This window comes from Microtus pennsylvanicus, chromosome 14 (assembly GCF_037038515.1).
Source record: "Microtus pennsylvanicus isolate mMicPen1 chromosome 14, mMicPen1.hap1, whole genome shotgun sequence".
NCBI lineage: Eukaryota > Metazoa > Chordata > Mammalia > Rodentia > Cricetidae > Microtus > Microtus pennsylvanicus.
The window spans coordinates 6,503,134-6,519,503 of NC_134592.1; the positions used below are offsets into that span (position 1 = coordinate 6,503,134).

Below are 16,370 nucleotides of genomic sequence, written 5' to 3' on the forward strand. Positions count from 1 at the left end.
GCACTTGTTACTTTGTACTGACCATCAGAAGCCCTTACCAACACCATGTTCAGAAGAGAGCACTCTCCACTCTCATGGGCAGGGTGTGAAAACACACTGGTGGCGTGGGTGACCACCTCTGCCTCCAGAGGATGAGACAGACTCACCTTGAATGCCTCCACGAGGGCCAGGCAGTCACTCTTACTGCTACCTGAGAAGTGCACTTTGTTCCTGAAAACAGGTTAATGAAGTGTCATCTGCTGCCATTAGTAAGGTGGCCCTACACAGTAAGAATGTTAAATACCTATATCCATCCAGATGCTGCCGGAAAGGCATCGTGAAAAAGTTCTTCAGAGAAAGAGCTGCCGCTAGAGAGAGTAACCAGAGGATGAGGACCGACTGGCCTCACAAGCCAACACACTTTCCCCACACCGGCCCACACTTACCTATGATAAGACACTCATCCAGGCACCCAAATACATGTCCCAGCACAATGAGTTTACCCAGCTGCTGACTGACAGGGAGCTGTGCCAGCACTCTTCCTAAGAAGGTCAATTCGCCATCGTGGGGGTTCTCATCTTCCCTCTGTCCACTAACTGCCAGAGCGCCAACCTTATGAAGGAAGTTAGTGTGTTAACGAGCGCTGACACAGCTCCACTCCCCACATCCTTACTGCAGAACTGCAAGACAGGCAATGCATACCAACTTCTAAGGAGTTAGGTTCTGGAGAGTTCGGCTAACTGTAAAGGGCTACTGGCTCCAATGTGTTCACTGAGCTCACCCCCTTCAGTGTTTCTAGAAAGCACGCCATGTCACTAGAGACTTCCCCAAGTCTACCTAGTCCCAAGTTTCACAAACGGGACACACACAGAGAAAAACAGGGTCCAGTCACCACAGCACTCGGTATTCTAACAAACCATTTCTGAGGGGAGAACACTGGTATCACAGGTTTTGAGGATCAGAAGCAGAATATCCCTGGCCCCCAGGAAACAGTGTGTGAACTGTTTCAGCTGATTTCGGGGCCAGTGGGGGCAAAGTCACAAGAGCAGTACTTCAGTCAAGAGTGGTCCAAGGAGAGAAAATGGGAAGAAAGTGCCAAGCAGTGGGTGGCAGGAGGGTTGGGGTGAAGGCACATAGCAGAGAGATAACACAGACAGACTAGCAGCGGCCAGTGAGTGCTGACGCTCCTCGGGGTGGGGCCACAGGATGGAGACGTGCGTAGTAGGCTTCAGAAACACCACACACCGAGCACTTTCAACAACAAAGCTACTTTAAGAATTATGAGATTTGGGCTCCCCCACAAAGAAAAGGTCTTAGCTTTCCCATCACTAAGTAATTCCACAAGTCCCACCTCCTTTAACAGAAGAATGGTTCGCTCAATGTCACTCAGACTGGGTGGAGACAGGGCAGTTGCCAGCAGAGCTCTTGGTTCACCCATGTCAAGTAACTTCACTTTTAATATTGTGCTTCCCAATGGACAACGCTGAAAATAACAGAATTTCAGTTCAGAGATGATAAGGTAACTAAACCAATTAACCTGCTCATATGTCTTGTGCTCCAAAGAGAAGATGCAAAGGAGAAGATGGGAATAGAGAGGAACAGCAGAGGAGGGAAGGGAAGAAAAGGCAGAAGGAAGCTGGGCTTGGCTGCACACCTGTAATCCCAGCCCCTGGGAGACAGAGCCAGGAGGAACAGGGTTTGAGAACAGTGGTATAAGAGTGACCCTACACAGAGCCGAAAGCGGGGAAGGAGAGAGAAGTCGGGCATGGCACAATGGCACATGCTTGTCATCCCATTACTTAGAAAAACAGGCAAAAGGATGCTGAGTTTGAAACCAATCTGGGCTATACAGCAAAACTCTTTTTCAAAAAAGAGGGAAAGGGGAAAGGTTAAAAGTAGAATAAAAAGAAGGGAACAAAAAGACATAAAAGGAAAAGAGGGACGTTAAGAGAGTAGAAAGAGAAAGGAGAGAGAAAAGCAGAAAAGAGGAGAGGTCAATCCATAATTACTCATTATAAAAGGAACAGACTACACTGACATTCCACAGGGGATGGTATTATAGGGCCAACAGATACTAGGCAATATAAGCCTGTCAATTAAGAACAGGGTAGCTGCAGAGGTAGCTTGGTGGTTAAGAGCACTGGCTGCTCTCCCAGGATTGGGGTTTGGTTTCCAGCACTGATCTAATGGATTAATACCATCTCCACAAGGCCCAGCACCCTCCTCTGACCTCTACAGGTACTGCATGCCCTAGTGCACAGACATACACTCAGGGAAAGCACCCATACACTAAAAAATATTTTTATTTAAAAATACTCACAAACATTGCTGTCCTGTGAGCTGGTTTAACAGGGGAATGGCCCTGCCATCTAATAACCACACCGCAACCCCAACCTACACAGTTTAAACCCAGTCTCCCAGAGCTGTTCTAATTTTACTTACGAACTGTAGCATGTTCTTGGCATGCATGCAGAGACAAGTAAATCCCTGGGGCTCCCTAGTCAGCCACCCTAGCCTACTAAGAGCATCAGTAATATAAGGGCCAGAACAGAGTGCAGAATGCTGAGTAAACAATAAAACGACATATACACACAAAGCCGACACTAACAATGAATGAAATTCATTACCAACATCTCGGGAACGACATGATCCGGAATAGAGCTGTCCCAGAAGTCCCTGTGGATCAGCCTGTAACAGTATCCTTTGGACACCCGTCCAGCCCGGCCTGCAAAAAGATGCTCAACCCAATGTGGCATTGATCACATTAACATCAATGTGGAGAGGACTGTAAAACAGCCACTAAACACTGATCAGGAAAAACCTAATCTTCTACCACACTAGGCCAGTAAAAAAAAATTATCTTTATTCTAATGCTATCGCAAGTAAAATTATCCTAAAAAGTCAGAATAAGTTAAATTAAGATTAAGTGCTCCTTTAATGTTTTAAAATCTAGTACAAGTTTCGAAAGAAAACAAGTTAGCCAAAATGCAACAGAACCCAGAACACTTTGAACGACACATTTCCTAGAAGATTTAGCTCAGGCTAGTAAAACAGAGCTCATCACAGAAAAGCCATGTAGCTGGCGACAGAAGTGTGACTCACCTAGTGCAAATATCTGTATCTGTCAGAGGGTTGAGGAGCAGTCCTGCCTGCTCAGGTTGTCCCTGCTTCTGTGTGTCCGTCTGTCCTACTATTCCTACAAGCATCCTTCAGCTTTGTCATATTAGATAAGCGAGAACTGAGCACGCACAGAGCTCAGAGCCACGGTCACCCCAAGAGGACGACAAACTGCTACGTTTGGTGTGACAATTACTATTTGTGGAGCGAAAGCAAATCTTACAAGCAAGAAAAGGGTGAGGAGGGTCCTTAATAGATACACAACTTAAATAAAATAAATAAGCCAAGTGTAGTGGTGCAAGCCTTTAATCCCAGCACTCAGAAGCCAGGAAGATCTCTGGGTTCAAAGCCAGCCTGTTCTACACCGTGAGTTCCATGCCAGCCAGCGCTACATGGTAAGAGACCCTGACTCAAAGATGAATTAAGCAAATAAATAAATAAAGGTAAATAAATCCTAAAAAGGTAAGAGATGGAGACAAGCATTCATTGAGGAGTAGACAATAGCCAGCAAAGAAAAAAGCCACTTAACCCTATGAACGATTATGGAATCAAGTCAAAAATCAAACAAGGTGGAATAGGCATCCAACGATGGCTGAAATGGAAACCCAGTGACGTCATCTGCTAGCAAGGATGTTGGGGGCAGGGGGCTCAGACATTGTGGAGGTGCAGAAAATGGCCACTAAGGAAGCCTTTCACACTGATGAAACTCTTGGCAGCCAGGCTGCAATGGCGCCTTCAACATCTCCTAGCTCTCTCTGCAAAGGGCACCTCAGGAAAGTGGATAGAGCACAGCAGTCAAGAAAGGGGCCTGAAGCCAGATTTCTGGGTCAATATAGCTCTACCTGAGGAAAACCTTGTGCAGTTGCTATGTCCCCGAGTCTCAGGACACAACATGCTCACCTCACATTTCTTACAAAGACTAAGAAAGAAAGAGAACACCAAAACCAGAATCTACACGAAGGTAAGAATGCATATGTACTTTGTTCGTGCATATAACATGTTCAATTCTGAGGCAGTAATTTCCCGGAAGGAATTCTTTGGCCTTCTGCCTACCTCCCTTCGTGGGGGGGGGGATCCCTATAAAACAGACTCATCTCTCAGTACACACCACAGATGCTGTCCCGCTAAAGCCAGCTCCTGCTACAGAAGGCAACATTTGGGCTAAGCAGGTTACAGACTCACTTCTGTGGCCAAAGGCCCTGCCCAGCAGCTCTGTCCAGGAAGTGTGTGGGTGGTACACCAAACCTTGATCCCTGTGTGGAACTCTCTAGGAAAAAGATCCTAGAAACAGCAGGATGTAGAGGTGGTCCAAGGGAAGCCAGTCAAAATCACCAGAGTGATCCACTTGGCTTCTAGCTACTAAATATATTTTTCTTAAAATTTCACACTGAAAATGCAAAGTGTTGAGATAGTAAAGGCCACCTGTTCCTTAGGAGCTGACCCAAACACTGAGGAGAAAAACAAGGAGGAATGGTGACTGAGACCAGTCCCAACACAGGAGGTGCCTGATGAGCAAAAACGCTAAAGCAAAGCTCTGGGCCAACAGGGTGACCACCGAGGCCTTAGTGCACTCTACCACAGACGCCTTACCTTTTCTCTGGTCACAGCTGGTCTTCGAGGCCCAGCTCAGCCGCAGACTCTGATAATTTGTATCTTCGTCACAAACCAGAGTTCTGGTCAGACAAAAATCTATAACTGCCATTAGGAAAAAAAAGCGTAAGCACCAAAGCTAACATGGGTTATGACAGCCCACAGCGCCTGGGTATAATGGAGTTGGCATGCTTGCAGAAACTTCTGGAAATGTGCTGACTACTCATGCTCCTATCCTTGGAAACCAAGGTCTCTCTAGATCACAACGGAAGTCTTTGGGTCTTTGTAAGGCCCAGATTATCATAAAGGCCTGCCTGGGTGCACCCAAAAAATTAGAATTACTCCAAAACCTCATTACACCAGAGATAGGGGAAGCAGGCTAATGTTCTGGATCTAGATTCAGATCCTGTGTGCCCGTCTCTATGTCCGTCTACATTCTCTGTGCTTCAAGATGTTCATCTATCAAAGCCCAGGTAAAGGAACCCTTCAGCAGCCGGTCCCCGCCCCCACCCCCGCCCCAAGCACCTCCTGTCCTGTGTATGGACGAGCTGTGCTTTGGAGAAACAGTAGGCAGACTCCTGCCCTGCCTCCCATGCAGAGTGTGCCTCCTCAGGCTGTACCAGACAACTCTCACCACACCTGACTCCCCAGTCATCTCATACCACCAGTCCTAACACAACTTTCGGTGACTTCAAGTCCAGCAAAAGCAGTGCTGACCATTCTCGCCTCTCAGGGTCTTGATGCCTCCCTCTCAACCTTACTTTCCACCTTGACATCTTCCTATTACCACACCCCCTATCCTGTCAGGCCACAGCCCTGCCTCCATCCAAATGACCCTAAACACCTATCTTCTTTCTTCCCTAAGCACCTTTATCCTCACTGGAACTCTGATCTGCACTCCTACCACCTTCAGTTGTCTTAGCATCTACCCAGCCTGTTCCTGTCAATCTACACCATCCCTTGCTCTGGCTACCTCTGCTCAGACCACACATCACAATCCCTTGTAAGGCCCCTCAGCAAATCTCTCTGTTCTCCAACATGCCTGTCTTCAGGATCAAATCAGAACTGGATGTGTCTACCCCCTCAGGTGCATGTCCATCAGCGCTCACCCCTTAGCTTATCCCCCTCTCTCCTCTCATTTGCCTCCTTTGGGTCTACACCCAGAACCCCTCTTCTCCACCTCGCTCAGCAAAGCGGTCCTGTGAGGCCCGGCATCTGTGGCCCAGGATTTCTCTGCTTTCCTCCATTTGATACTGGTCTGGAAGCCCTGACCTCTGTGGTTTCATGACTAGAATTAGACTTGAATTTTATGTCCTTTTCTTACTACTCCTACTAAAACATCATGGCCCCTCCCCAAATTTCTCTCCTGTCTTTTCCTGACCTTTTCTTCTAATGCTCACAAATTTTTGACTCCTGTGTTATCTCTTTAAGAATCACCTGACTGCATCATGAAAACAGAGACTTGTATCTATCTTTCCACAATTTCTACTGGCACAGAAACAAACACCTATTTGCTTCCCTTCCCTTGACTTATACAATTTTCCTTCTTGGTCTCCTGAACTCTATTCCTTATGTCTGAGTCACATTTTTGCACAGTTCACTTCTCACTCAGTTTAGGCCTTTGTTCAAGCACCACTTCCTCATAGGAGTTCCATGTCATCCAATGGTAGGCCAAACGAGATGTCCCCCATAAGTCTTGCACACATGAATACTTGACCCCCAGTTGGAGGCTGTCTGGGAAGGATTAGGAGAAGGTGTGGACTTGTTGGAGGAGGCGTGTCACTGGGAATTAGCTTGAGGTTTCAAAAGCTTCCCACTCTCCACAGTGTGCTCTCTCAAACTGTTTCCTACTAGTGATTCAAGATGTGAGCTCTTAGCTGCTGCTACAGCTGCCTCCTGCCTGCTATCTCGGGTCTACCATGATGGACTATTACCTTCTTTGATCATGGTGTTTTAGCATAGCAATATAAAAGTAACTGATACCACCCTGTGCTGGACAGCTTTACGTCAACTTGACACAAGCTAAAGTCATATGACAGGAAGGACCCTCAATCAAGAAAATACCTCCATAAATCAGGTTGGTGGATTTCTAAATTAGTGATTAATGGGGGAGGGCCCATCTCATTGTGGGTGGACCCATTCCTGGGTTGATGGTCCTGGGTTCTAAAAGATGGCAGGCTGACAAAGCCATGGGGAGCAAGCCAGTAAGCAGCACCCCCTCCATGGCCTCTGTTGTTAGCTCCTGCCTCAAGGTTCCTGCCCTGTTCAAGTTCCTATCCTGACTTCCTTCCATGATGGACTATAATGTGTAAGTGTAGAACAAAAAACAAAACAACACCACCACAAAACCTTTCCTCCCTATTGGTGAATATTATTTTCAGGAGTGTTACTTTTGTTTATTCTGCATTTGATTAACTGAAGCTGTGATTCTTTGTCTGTCTAAAACACCTGATGGTACAATAAAGGCCTGGACAGCCAAAAGCGAGGCAGGAGCAAAGATAGGCGGGGCTGGCAGGCAGAGTATAAATAGGAGGAGAACTCTGGGAGGATGGAGAAAAGAGGAACAAGAGAACAAGGAGAGGAGGACACAAGGAGCCCACCCCCCCGGGCAGGCACGGAGTAAGAGTGAAGGTAAGATATACAGAAGAATATACAGAAGAAAGAAGGATAAAAGCCCAGAGGCAAAAGGTAGTGGGGATAATTTAAGATAAGATAAGCTGGCTACCAAAAAGCCAGGCCAGGCATTTCATAACTAAAAATAAGCTTCCATGTATGAAGTAAATAGTAAAACCTCACACACCTCCCCTAAGTTGATTTTGGTCACAGTGTGTAACCACAGCCATAGTCGCCTAAGACACACCCTATCTAAAATACCTTTTTCCTCCAAAACTGGAGCTCTTTCCCGTGTTTCTTTTCCTACATAGCTGTCTCTACATGAAACTGTAGTTCACCTGTTAACTGTCTGTGATAACACAGTCCTCCTCGGCATGGTACTGTACCCTGACTACATGCACTGGTCCCTCAAATATGACTGATGAACACAACAAACTCAGGAGTGAGTAAGTGTACAAGTGTGTGTGTGTGTGTGTGTGTGTGTGTGCGTGTGTGCATGTGTGCATGTGTGTGTGTGTGTACAATGCAGCTATCCACCATGGCTTCCATCTAAGCTACCTTCAGAAAACAGCTCCCAGCTCCTCCCTAACGCTTGCCTACCTTTCTATCACAGATCCCTTAAAATGGCCTAGCATCCCCAAGAGCAGCCCTACCTGAAGGAAAGGAAAGGGTTTGCTCAGAGGTAACAGTGATGAGCCAAGAATACAAGGGACTGGACCTTTGTGAGCCTCTCTCTGAGTCTCCCAAACAGAGGAACAGCTCCCGTGGCACAGGAGAGCCTAAGGATGCCACCTTTCACATAGGACATGCGCAGAAAAACGCCTTACCATATTTGACGTCTGGAACTGTGACGGAACTCTCTGCAATGTTGGTGGACAGAATAATCTGTGGAGCATTAAACACAACAGGTGGACATTTTCCCTCTGCTCAGGACACTGTCCAACAGTTAGGAAAAGGTCTTCATCTTGAATATTAGTGTAAATACTAAGTTAGAAATTAGAAATTAGCCATCTTCATAGTTTTTCAGGTCACAACTATCAAGAAGCCCCAATGTACAGAAAATCAGATACACACAACACAGGGGCTTTACAAACGCAGGTGTGGCATGGCCAAGGATCTGCTCATGGGCCTATCTACTGTAAGAGCTTCAGCAGAGGGCTGTGGGATTGCCAGGAACCAAAAGCACAATCAGGCTGGATTGCCAGGAACCAAAAGCACAATCAGGCTAAATCCAGAGCAAACACTGCCACGCGGAGCACTGTGGAGTTACATCCAGAATCTACTTTGCTTTAAGATCCAAACATCCTCAAGAATATCAAAATTTGAGCCAAAAGCTCACATCTCAGACCCTGGTCATCCCAGGCAGCTGTAAGGAGTAGGGGCTAAAAACAAAACAGCCAACAACCTCCGGAGGACTTAGACCACAGCTTCTGACAACGCCCCCACTCCTAAGACAGCAAATCCCCAGCCCTTAACTCAGAAAAAAAAATAGATAGATATACTGTTTGCCAGTATATATCCTATAACCTCAGAACTTCAAAAGATGGTACAAGGTGATCTCAAATTCAAGGCCAGCCTTGACAACATAGCAAAACCCTGTCTCAAGACAAACAAAAGAATCTTAGTTTTTCATAAAACCAATTTACAAAATAACGTACAACAAGAAAGGGTACAAATTCTCATCAATACGATTTGCCTGAGTGGCTCAACAGCAGTGTGGGACACACTGGGAAGGAGCCAAGGCACCGCAGTTCTCCACTAAGAACAATTATGTCTCACACTTCATCTTCCCAGCCTCCTACCTTTCTGTACCCAGGGACTGGACTTAAAAATACGTTATTCTGTTCTTCTAAAGTCACACTGGAATGGAGTGGATAGACCTGCAACCTAAGAAACAGAAGTAAAATAAAATATCACAAGATACGCAGCAGACACAGTAACTACTCGGTGAGGAAATTAAGATTATGTAAGGCATAAGCTACACAACACTCTAAAAGGCAAAAGTCAGCATTTAGACACACCTTTTGTGAATCATGTTTGTGAGAAGTTCATGCATATAATTGATCTCACCCAGACCTAGGGAGAAAGCAGAGAAGGCAAATGTGAATTTATTGCTAAAACATAACCTTCATATTAAAATGACAACTTACTGTGAGACTCTTTACGTCTTTATGTTACACGTACTATGCCAGGCTCTGCAGATGTACAGTCAACAGAACAAAGTTCCCTGCTCCCCAAGAGCTATGTTCTAGAGCAAATGTACAGATAACAAGAGATATACCAATGCTACAGAGCCTTGAGAAACCACCACACTGATTTCTACAGTGGGTGCACCAGTTTGCACTCCCACCAACAAGAAATAAGTGTTTTCCCTGGCCCAAGTCCATCCAGCACTTGCCACTGTTGGTTCATTGTAGCCACTCTGGCTGTGTGATAGGAAATCTCAAGTAGTTTTAATGTGAGTTTCCCTGAGAAGTAAAAATGTTCAATATTTTAAGAATATTTATTAGTTGGGGCTGGAGAGATGGCTCAGCAGTTAAAGACACTTGCTGTTCTTCCAAATGACAGAAGTTCAGTACCCAGTACCAATATAGTGACTTAGAACCATGTGTGACTCCAATTCCAGGGCATTTAGCACCTTCTCTAGTCTCCTGGCATCAGGAAATGCACACAGTGCACAGACATTCATGCAGGCAAACACTTACATACATAAAAATAAGTAACTCTGAAAATGTTTCTCAGCTATTGTCTTACTTTGAGAATGCAGTTTAATTCCTTGCTGCAATTTTTAATTGGGTTGTTTTCTTATTTTTGTGTATGTATCCTTTATATATTGTAGGTACCAACCCTTGATCGGATGCATTTTTTTTCTCATTTTGTAATTCATTTGAACAATGGCATCCCATTTGTCATTGTTAGCCTTAATGCCTGCGCTACTGGGGTCCTGTTCAGAAAATTCTTCCTGTGCCTGGAAGCTGAGTGTATTCCTCTATCAAATATGCTGCGGTCTTTGATCCACTGGAACTGAGTTGTGTACAGGACGGGAGGTAAGATCTAGCTTCATTCTTTACTTGAGCATCTAATTTGACCAGACCACTCACTGAAGATGCTGTCTTCCCTCCAATGTGCATTTCCTGCTTCTTGTCAAAATCCAGGTGGCAGTAGGAGTGTGGGTTCATAAGTGGGTCGTCTGTGTATCATTTTATATGCTGTTTTTATTAGTATGATTCTATAACATAACTGAACATCAGGAACAGTGCTTCCTAAAGTAATGTGGTTTTTATGGATTTTTGAGACACAGTTTCTCTGTGTAGCCCTGGCTGTCCTGGAACTCATTTTGTAGACCAGGCTTGCCTTGAACTCAGAGAGATCCATTTGCCTCTGGCTTCTGAGTGCTGGGATTAGTAGCATGTGCCACCACACCTGGCTCTACAGCAATGTATTTATTTATTTTATTATTGTTTTTGCTATCCTGGGTCTTTGTGCTTCCATATGAACTTTGAAACTATTTAATTTCTGTGAAGAACAACATTGCAGTTTTGATGAGGACTGCACTAAATTGCTTTGGGTTGGATGGCCATTCTCACAATATTAATCCTACCAATCCTTGAGCAGGGGAGGCCTTTGCATCTTCTATTACCTTCTTGCTTCAGAGTTGTAAAGTTTTCAATGAGCAAGTCTGTTTATTAGATTTATCTCAAGATAAAATGATAACTTTTTCAAAGACACTGCCAGTTCAATTTGACTCCTTAGCCTTTTGTACCAGAACTACAAACAAATGTATCATGACACTAACTAGTAACAACTTATTTTAAAATATATACATTCTAGCAGTGTCTTCCTTGCCAGATCAGTGACTACTGATGAGTGCTGGCTATATAAGCAATTTCTTTTCTTCCCTCATGTTTTCCGAATTTCCTCTGGTGAGCACACAAAATGTTTCCTATCAAAAGCAATTTGTAAAGCCAGATATGGAAACTCCTGTCTGGAATCCCAGCAATTGAGAGGTGAAAGGTAATCTCCAGTTCAAAGGTAGACTGGGTTACACAGCAAGTTCCACTTCAGCCAGGGCTACACTAAAATCCTGTCTCAAAAGAAAAAATGGACTGGAGTGTAACTCAGCAGCAGAGTTCTGTATAACATGAGAGGCAGTGGGTTTGATCCCAAGTAACAACACTTCAGAAGATTTGGTCCTTTGGAGTAGGTTCCCAAGTGTCTGCTGACTTATAGCACCTGAATATGCATTCTGCCTCATCTGAATTATCAGTATTCAGGTCTTTTACAGGTTCAACAGTGTCTCTCAAAAAATATTGTGCATATAATTAGCTATGACAAAGTCTGGGCGATATTCTGAGACCGTCATCTACCAGCACTGTGAGCTTCATGAGGAGGAGAGAGCCAGATGCACAGAGAAGGCCACACGGCAGCAGCAGAGACGAGAGTGGAACTGTTTCAAGACAAAAAAACACCAAGTAGGCCTGATACCCACGTGGAGCTAGAAGAGCCTGGATCTGCCAAGGAGTGTGCCTATTGACAACCTGTTTAGAATGCCTAGCTCCCATAACAGAGGGGAAATAGACCACCTTTTGGTTTAAAACATCCAATTTACAGTACCTTTTTAGCACAGCCCTGAAAAGCTAGTGCAGAGCTGCTAGAAAATAAGTCAATTAATGAAACACAGAAACATATACTATGCCAGACTTGGATTTACATTAGCATATAACAGAAAGTCACACACCTGAAGGTAAAATATCACCTGTGAACATCTTTCTGGGGTAGTGTTTTGTAGCAATATTTCATTTGTATTTTAATAAATAAAGCTTGCCTGATGGTCACAGAGTGGTCAGCCTTACAGACAAAACAGTGGTAACACACGCCTTTAACCCCAGCATTAGAGAGGGATGTAACACGGGAGGAGAAGCTCTCAGACAATCTTACTCTGAGATTCCTGGAGGCAGCATCGCCATTTCTGTGAGGTCGAGGTAAGAGCCAGTGGTTGACTACTTTGCTTTTCTGGTCTTCAGGTTGAACCCCAATATCAGTCTCTGTGTTTTTATTAATTTTGCTACAGTGTTTACCACATGCTAGGTACTGAGTGGTGACATAGCTCTGTTGTTGCTTTTCCCTTACATAGTATGCACACACACAAGTCACTTGATATATAAGCACAGATACAAACTATATAGACCTATGGTTCTTTCTGTACATAAAATGAGTCCATTTAGTAAACAAAATGTGACAGATTTGGAATTCACATGTTACATTCCAAAATTAAATTTCTCTTGTGTGCTTTTGTTCCCATCACTACGTGCACAAATACTCATATGATCTGCATATTACCTTTCAACAACAAATATGTGAATTATTATAATTTGATCAAACTAAACTCCTTGAGAAGTCATCTTGATGAAGTACTGTTAGACACGACACATCTTTTCAGAAAGGTGCAGTGGGAGCCTGTTTTCGTAAGCACTGAGCAGGACTCCGTGGTGTTTCATGCTCTGCTCTCATTAAGCATGCTGCACTGTGAACTGACGACAATCACCTCAGTCATGACCACACAGGGATGCTCTTAAACAAAGCAAACATCCTACCAGAAACTGTGACGCTGGCAAGACAGCCTTGAAAAAGTTAGTCTTCATTATCAATATGAACTCTGAGATAACTCAAAGGCTATGGGAACAGGCCAAGCTGAGTCACAGTCGTCCGCGTGAACCCCATTTTCACCACCTGTGCTGTCTGGAACATTAAAACCCCAGTCACAAAATGATGACATTCACACCTGGCAGAAACACCAGCACGCTGCTCCGCTCCGACACAAACTGGGCCCCCGACCAGGTCTTGTTCCTGTCAAAATGTGAAGTGAACAAGTTTGAATCAAGTCCCTGCTGCGTGAGACCCTGACGTTACTGGCTTTGTCCGTGAAAGCTCTTGCAGATTGTGTCAGGTAATGTTCTTCCGTTCTGACAAACAAGACAGAAGCATACAGAGAGGCCAGCCAGGCAATAAGCTAGGGCTCTTGCCTTCCATTGCATCTGCCTGTAAGACACACTATCTGCAAAAGTTCTCCTGGAAATTTAAACACTATAATCTAGAACCCCAACATATAAACCTTAGAATAACTACAAGTAAGCTTCACTAAAGCCCAGATTATTACAAAGTGTGTGCATAGATGCGGATCCCAGATAACCACCCCCTCACTACCACAGTTTTTTCTCTATGAAATACAATTTCCAGTTTTCCACAGACCTGTGGGCCCTTCACTGTATTTCACACCTTCCTCTATGTAGTTTAGGGGCAGCAGTAACAGACAGAAAGGCCCTACATTGCTCTGGAGCTTACTCCCAGTATAGAAACAGAGGAGAAATAATAACTTAGCAATAAGACTGAAAGAAACAAATGAACACAGGACAAGGGTTATAAGCTGGGGCTGGAGCGATGGCTCAACTATTAAAAGTACTGGTTGCTCTTCTAGAGGATCCAGGTTCAATTTCCAGCACCAACATGGTTACTCGTAACAATCTGTAACTCCAGTTCTGGGGGATCTGATGTCCCAATTTGACCTCCAAAGACACTAAGGCACACACATGGTATCCAGACAGATGTGCAGGCAAAACACACATACACATAAAGAGTTGCAAACCTGCATATGAAATGACTGCTCAGAGAGACAATAAGGGGCAAGAAGGAGGCAGCCATATAAAAGCCCAAGAAGGACAAGACACACTGTCACCTAGACTAGCAACCACAATGGAGAATAAGGGAACATGTAACCCACATGGAAAGGCTGGGCGCAGTGCCACATCCTTATCATCCCAGTATTGGAAGAGACACACAGATCTCTGGGACTTGCTGGCCACCCAGCCTAGCCTAGTAAGTTTTCTAGCCCAGCAAAAGACCTTGCTCCAAATAGTGAACAGTGTCCAAGAAACAACACCCAAGGCGTGCAATTAGCCCAGGCATGAACATACGCGCAAGTGTATGTACATGCATGCACACACTCACACCCCCAAGATAGGTAGGATTCTAGGTTCATCGAGCTGCAGGATTCAAGATCAATACCAATGTGTAAAATGGGCTGGAGGCCCAGCACAGTGGGGTAAGGCTTATGCTTAGCGTGTGCAAAAACCTGGGTTCACTAACTGATCAAAGAGAAAATGCTAAATAAAAACCGAGTTATCAAAAATACTAATAACAACACTGCATATATAAAGTTTATGAAGATTCAATCACAAAGTGACCAAGTGAAAATTTATGGAGTTCAAGACTAGACTGTGCTAAATAGGGAGACTAGCTCTAAAATTACATTCCCAAGGAGCGAGGGAGATGGTTCAGCCAATAAAGCACCTGCCTTGCAATCTTGAAGACTCAAGTTCAATCCCCAGTACTTGCACAAACACAAGTGTGGTGTCATCTGTGTACAATCCCAGCACTGAGGAGGCAGAGACAGAAGGGTCCCCAGGACTCCTGACCTTGCATAACTGACAAGCTATAGGTCAGGGTGGACCCCTTCTTCAAAGGAGGTGATGTTCCCAATGACATACAAAGTTGTCCTCTGGCCTCCAAATACATATATACATGTACACAACACACACACAAAGAGAAAAATAATTAAAAATAAATAAGTAAATAAAATAAAAAATCTCCAAGCCTCATATGGTGGTATATACCTGTAGAGTCAAATACCTGCGAAGCTGAGGCAGAAAATTAATTGAGCCCAGAAGTTCAAAAGCAGTCTAATCCCATTTCAAAAATTAAGGGCTTGTGCTTTGGGGACCCTTTCTCCCTACTTGGCTACCTCATTCAGCCTTACTAGAAGAGGGGGTACTAGTGTCATGGATAGCTGATTCACAGCAGGCTGGCCCTTTTCTAGGGAGAAATGGAGGGGGAAGAGTGGGAGATGGGAGGGAGCGGTGAGGGACTGGAAGGTGAGGAGGGAAGGGAAAGTTTGTCCAGATGTAAAAACAAGGAAACAAAAGGAAAAGAAAATTAAGGGCTTAGGCCAGCAAGATAGCTCAGTGGGTAAAGGTGCTGGACATGCAAGCCTGGCAGCAGCCCTGGAACACATAAATGTAGGACAACTCTTCAAAGTTGTCCTCTGACTGTGACATGTGCATTGTGACACATGAACACACACAAACATGATAATAATAACTTTTTATTAATTAAAAAGTAAAGACCAAGGAGATAGTTCAGTTGATAAAGTGCTCACGGTGCCTCACAAGCACGAAGAACTGAGTCCAGCCATCAGAAGCTAGGTAAAAAATGCTGGACGCACATGATCGTAATTCATCTCTGCGGGGGCAGAGACAGGAACACAGCTCAGGCTCCATCGCCAAGTAATCTAGTCCACTGTGTGAGCTCCAGGCCAATGAGAACCTGCCCCAGAGGAGCTGGATGGCAACCCCGAGGCTGTTGCCCATCACATGCACATACACACATGTCCTCCCAGCCACAGAGGTACACGAGACTCATTCATTCATTCATTTCCAGCTTTGACCACTGAAAACACCTACAGATAGTAACAAACCAGTAGTGAAGCGCAGAGCTGGATCTGGATGTCCTGCAAGCCAGACTCATATCACTCACTGCGAGATCTTGACTCCCCGAAGAACGGGGTGGCTGGTATGGAGAGGGTCAGAACTGGTGAATGGCCAAAAACATCTCAAGCCAGAAATCAAACAAGTGCCCAAGGAAGGGGCGAGTCAAACCCAAGGATGTGGCAGTCACCCCAAAGCGGCTCCAACTCTATGTTTAGGACAACTGGGGTGCAAAAATTTTTTGATTAAAATTAACTGTATATTTCAACAAAAATCCATCAATTTTTTAAAAATAAGACCAGCCTCAAAAATGAGAAAATATTTGCATTTTTCTGATATAAAGAACTATTATCCAAAATACATAAAGAACACTTAAATTCAGCATATATATACATACGTATACATACATACACACATACATACATGCAAAAGCCAGCTATGGTGGCATACACCTTTAATCTCAGCATTAAGGAGACAAAGGCAGGCAGATCTATGAGTTCTAGGCCACCCTAGTCTACATATCAAGTTCCA

The 16,370-nt window shown here is 44.5% G+C and overlaps 1 protein-coding gene across 2 annotated transcripts in view; it reads right to left on the reverse strand.

The window, feature by feature from the left end:
- The window catches only part of Tdrd9 (tudor domain containing 9), a 104,664-nt gene that overhangs the window by 44,352 nt on the left and 43,942 nt on the right, over positions 1-16,370 (reverse strand). For both annotated transcript variants that reach the window (XM_075947775.1, XM_075947776.1), the window contains exons 9-18: positions 13,082-13,146; positions 9,321-9,375; positions 9,102-9,186; positions 8,127-8,184; positions 4,687-4,791; positions 2,607-2,704; positions 1,331-1,462; positions 426-591; positions 284-347; positions 147-210 (exon numbers count right to left, since the gene is read on the reverse strand). In XM_075947775.1, coding sequence (XP_075803890.1) covers positions 147-210; positions 284-347; positions 426-591; positions 1,331-1,462; positions 2,607-2,704; positions 4,687-4,791; positions 8,127-8,184; positions 9,102-9,186; positions 9,321-9,375; positions 13,082-13,146 — 892 coding nt within the window. The remainder of the gene's footprint in view (positions 1-146; positions 211-283; positions 348-425; positions 592-1,330; positions 1,463-2,606; positions 2,705-4,686; positions 4,792-8,126; positions 8,185-9,101; positions 9,187-9,320; positions 9,376-13,081; positions 13,147-16,370) is intronic.